The following is a 4,195-nucleotide window of genomic DNA, read 5'->3' as shown; positions in this document are numbered from 1 at the left end:
CAAGCTGGAACGTGTGCAGAGGAGGGCAACCAAGATGATCCTGGAAGCCAAGCCTTATAAAGAATGGTTGAGGGAGCTGGGTATGTTTAGCCTGGAAAAGAGGAGACCGAGAGGAGATAAGATAGCCATCTTCAACTATATCAAGGGTTGTCACATGGAAGAGGGAACAAGCTTGTTTTCTCCTGCTCTGGAGGGTTGGACTCAAATCAATGGCTTCAAGTTACAAGAAAGGAGATTACAACGAAACATCATTAGGAAGAACTTTCTGACAGTAAGAGCTGTTCAACAGTGGGACAGTCTCCCTCAGAAGGTTGTGGACTCTCCTTCCTTGGAGGTTTTTAAAGCAGAGTTTGGATGACCATCTGCCATGGATGCTTTAGCTGAGATTCCTGCATTGCAGGGAGTTGGACTAGATGAACCTTGGAGTCCCTTCCAACTCTGATATTCTATGGTTCCTATTAGGCATAATACATGAACAAGGCCATTATAGCTTCTAAAGGAAGGGATAAGTCAATACTGAAATTCAGGAACTTTGGAGCTTTTCTTTAATTACTGTATATACTGAAGCTGTCTTCTTATTTATATTTTTATACCATCAAATCAAACTGTTGGGCTTGGGGTTTTGTTTTTTCATAAGACTCACCAGAGCTTTCAATCTCAAAGTCATGGCTTTATAGGTTTTTCAGCTAGCTCAGGTCTGCAGAGACAAGAAGCCAATTACCATCCCAATCCTTCTTCAGAAGAACTTTGTGAACCTGATTGTAATTACCCCCAGATGTCTCCTGGGTTCAGTAACCCTTCCGACAAACCTTGACCAAAGTTCATGAGTATCGAAGGAAGTTTATGACTTTTACAAAAAAGGGAAAAGAGAGTTCAAGGGGGAAAACATTCCAAAAACACTCAGGGTCACTCAAATGAAATGATTATAAAAAGAATATCAAAGGGAAGCAAAAGAGTAAAAGGCCAACCAAATCCAAAACCAAACATAGTTATTATCCACTACCATCACCACTAAGGCTAATTGCCAGAAATTCTGAAACTCCATACTCCAGTGTTTTCAACCAATGTTCAGTGGCACCCTGGGGTGCCTTGAATGATGGTCAGGGGTGCCGCGGGCAACACTGGCCTCTGTCCCCCTTTCCTTCCCTCCCTCCTCTGATACTCTCTTGCATCTCCACCCCCATCATTCTGCCTGGACACTGAGGTCCAGTGCCGAGGGCTTCTGGCGGTTCCCTCGCTGAGAGAAGCCAAGTTACAAGGAACCAGGCAGAGGGCCTTCTCGGTAGTGGCACCCGCCCTGTGGAACACCCTCCCATCAGATGTCAAGGAAATAAACAACTACCAGACTTTTAGAAGACATCTGAAGGCAGCCCTGTTTGGGGAAGCTTTTAATGTTTAATAGGTTATTGTATTTTAATATTCTGATGGAAGCCACCCAGGGTGGCTGGGGAGGCCTAGCCAGATGGGCGGGGTATAAACATATTATTATTATTATTATTATTATTATTATTATTAACAATAATAATAACTAAGCTCCATAGGTGAATGGTGCCTCTGGGTGGCAGCTCTCTTTGGGGCAGGGAGGGGCAGCTCAGAGACCAGGGGCAGCAGGAGTGGCTGCCTGGAGGACTCCAAATGCGACGGCAGAGGAGAGGAGGCTGAGGCAACACTCCACAAGGGTGAGAGGCTGCCAGCTCTGCAGGCAAGGGGTGACATAACTGGGTTCCTGAGCCCCACTGGGGTGCCACAGAAAGAATGTAGTTGGTTAAGGGAGCCGTGGACTCAAAAAGGTTGAAAACCTCTGCTTTACTTTATAATATATAGTTCCCTAGTTGTGGAGACTGATGCAACATAACTAACTCTGCACTGTGTCTCTGAATTCCTGGGTGCATGTTCTGTAGCTTAACTGCATAGAGATGGTGGTTATACAAGCTAGAGCTTCTGACATTTCTTTCATGGGGAAAGAGGAAATCTCATTGCAGTTGATACCCTGCTACAAAGGTCACATCACAAGAAATCCTATTGTTCAGTACAGTGGTGCCCCACAAGACGAAATTAATTCGTTCCGCAATTTTTGTCGTCTAGCGAATTTTTCGTCTTGCGAAGCACGAAATCCCATAGGAATGCATTGAAAATCAATTAATGCGTTCCTATGGTCAAAAAAAGTCCAAACAAAGCCAAATTTGGTACAACAACAGTTTATTAACTGCTCTTTAAAGTCACACATACTGTAAAGAGCAGTTCAAAAATTGAAGGGAAAATAAATTAACTTTATAAACATGACAGAAAAACATTTAAAAATCAACAAAGTGTACAGTACATTTTCTAAGACTCTGGGGGACCACTCGAAGAAGGCTCCTCTTCCACTCTTTGCTTCTTGGTCAAGAACCTGTCCATAGTCTGCTGCTTTATCCGCCTTTTCAGCAGCTCCCTGAAAGACGACATGACCCTCGTATCATAAAAGTTCCCAGCGTCATGTGCCACGTGCTTCTCATGGTGGTGTAGATCTGCAAAAGTCTGCACCTCCTTCCACTTCTGGCAAATGTCCCTCAGTCTTTCGGAGGACAGCCGTTCCTCAGTTGCTTCCTCCTCTTCCAGTGAGGCCTGCTCCTGCGCAGCCTCTGCCTGCAGAACGTAGCCCTCCGTCGTCACAACCTCCAGGAACTCCGCTGCAAAGTCTTCAGCCGCAGGAACATCAGAACTGGCAGCCTCTCCATGCCTGACCACACTGTGGATGCCAGATCTTGTCTTGAACCGGTCAAACCAACCTCTGCTAGCCTTGAAGACTTCTGGCTCGGCTGAGGTTCCTGGCTGTTCCCGGATGAGGTCAGCGTGCAAGGCCTTGGCCTTCTCACAAATGACGGCCTCAGACACTGTGTCCCCTGCACGCTGCTTCTCTTCTATCCAGATGAGCAGCAACTTCTCGACCTCCTCCAGGACAGCTGGGCGGTTCTTCACGATCCTGGTGACTCCCTTGGCTGCATCAGTCGCCAGGATCTTCTCCCTCATCTTCAGGATGGTCCCGATGGTCGATGGGTTCCTGCCGTACTCCCTGGCGATGTCCGTCACACGCATTCCGCCGTCGTGCTTCCAGATGATCTCCTTCTTCATTTCCAGCGTCACCTTCTCCTTCTTCCTCTCGCCGGCCACCGCAGCAGCAGTCTTCTTGGGTCCCATGGCAGCACAGCTCCTACCTTCGTAAACTCAGAAACAGAAAAAAAAATCAGTGATGTGCTTCAAACACAAAAAATACAAAAGCAGCCAGCCACCCACCACACAGCAATTAAAACCCAGAACCAAGGCCTTGAATCCCAAGCACCCCAACCCCAAATCCAAAATCCAAAAACCCCAAAAAAAGTTTTAAAAGTTTAGCTTACCAAATGGATGAAAGAGAAGTTCTCGAAAAGCTTCAACAATCAACCACCGACGTCCTCAGAAACCTCAAATGGCTGCAAAATAAGTTTAGGAAAAGCTTCAAAAATCACCAATGTCTTCAAAAACCTCAACTGCTCCCACAGACACGCACCAACCCACCCACAACACAGAAATTGCAAACCCCTCCCCAACTGCTCCCCCAGCCCCTCCCCAACTGCTGCAAACCCCTCCCCAACTGCTTCCCCACCCAGACAAAAAAAATTTTCAAAAAATAACAACATGGCCAGCACTCAGAAATTCAAACTCAGAAAATTTTTCAAAAAAAATCAACCTGGCCCAGTGGTCACAGAAAATCATAAAAATTCCCAAAAAAGGCCCACAAGCCCCCAGATTATCGCAAACCCCTTCCCAACACCAAGTCCTTGAATCCCAAACACCCCAACCCAAAATCCAAAACCCCCCAAAAAAGTTTTAAAAGTTTAACTTACCAAATGGATGAAAGAGAAGTTCTGGAAAAGTTCTGGAAAAGTTTTGGAAAATCTTCAAAAGTGAGCAAAGTCTGAGAAAAGGCTACCAAACCACGTGCTAACAGTTGCTCCTCGAAGTCAAGTCGCAACTGCAGCTGCTCAAGCTAAGCACCCTTGGTTTTAACGGTTTTTACACAAAGGAAACAAAGTCGCGAGACGTTTTCGTTTTGCGAAGCAAGCCCATAGGGGAATTCGTCTTGGGAGGCAAATCGCGGGCGAAAAAACCTTTCGTCTAGCGAGTTTTTTGTCTTGCGAGGCATTCGTCTTGCGGGGCACTACTGTAGTTGCTTTGC

General features: G+C 46.2%; 1 protein-coding gene across 1 annotated transcript; it reads right to left on the bottom strand.

The window, feature by feature from the left end:
- Positions 1-765: 765 nt before the first annotated feature.
- On the bottom strand, positions 766-3,496 carry LOC309352960 (putative CENPB DNA-binding domain-containing protein 1; the record flags this gene model as incomplete). The annotated part of the gene is made up of 3 exons (XM_081881785.1): positions 3,378-3,496; positions 2,720-3,190; positions 766-847 (listed from the first exon to the last, which is right to left on the bottom strand). Exons 2-3 carry the CDS (start codon positions 3,175-3,177, stop codon positions 766-768), a joined length of 540 nt encoding a protein of 179 aa, XP_081737911.1. The 5' UTR covers positions 3,178-3,190; positions 3,378-3,496.
- Positions 3,497-4,195: the final 699 nt, after the last annotated feature.

Source organism: Podarcis erhardii (genome assembly GCF_964252035.2).
Source record: "Podarcis erhardii genome assembly, chromosome: 12".
Taxonomy (NCBI): domain Eukaryota; kingdom Metazoa; phylum Chordata; class Lepidosauria; order Squamata; family Lacertidae; genus Podarcis; species Podarcis erhardii.
This window is presented reverse-complemented; position numbering and strand designations above follow the sequence as displayed.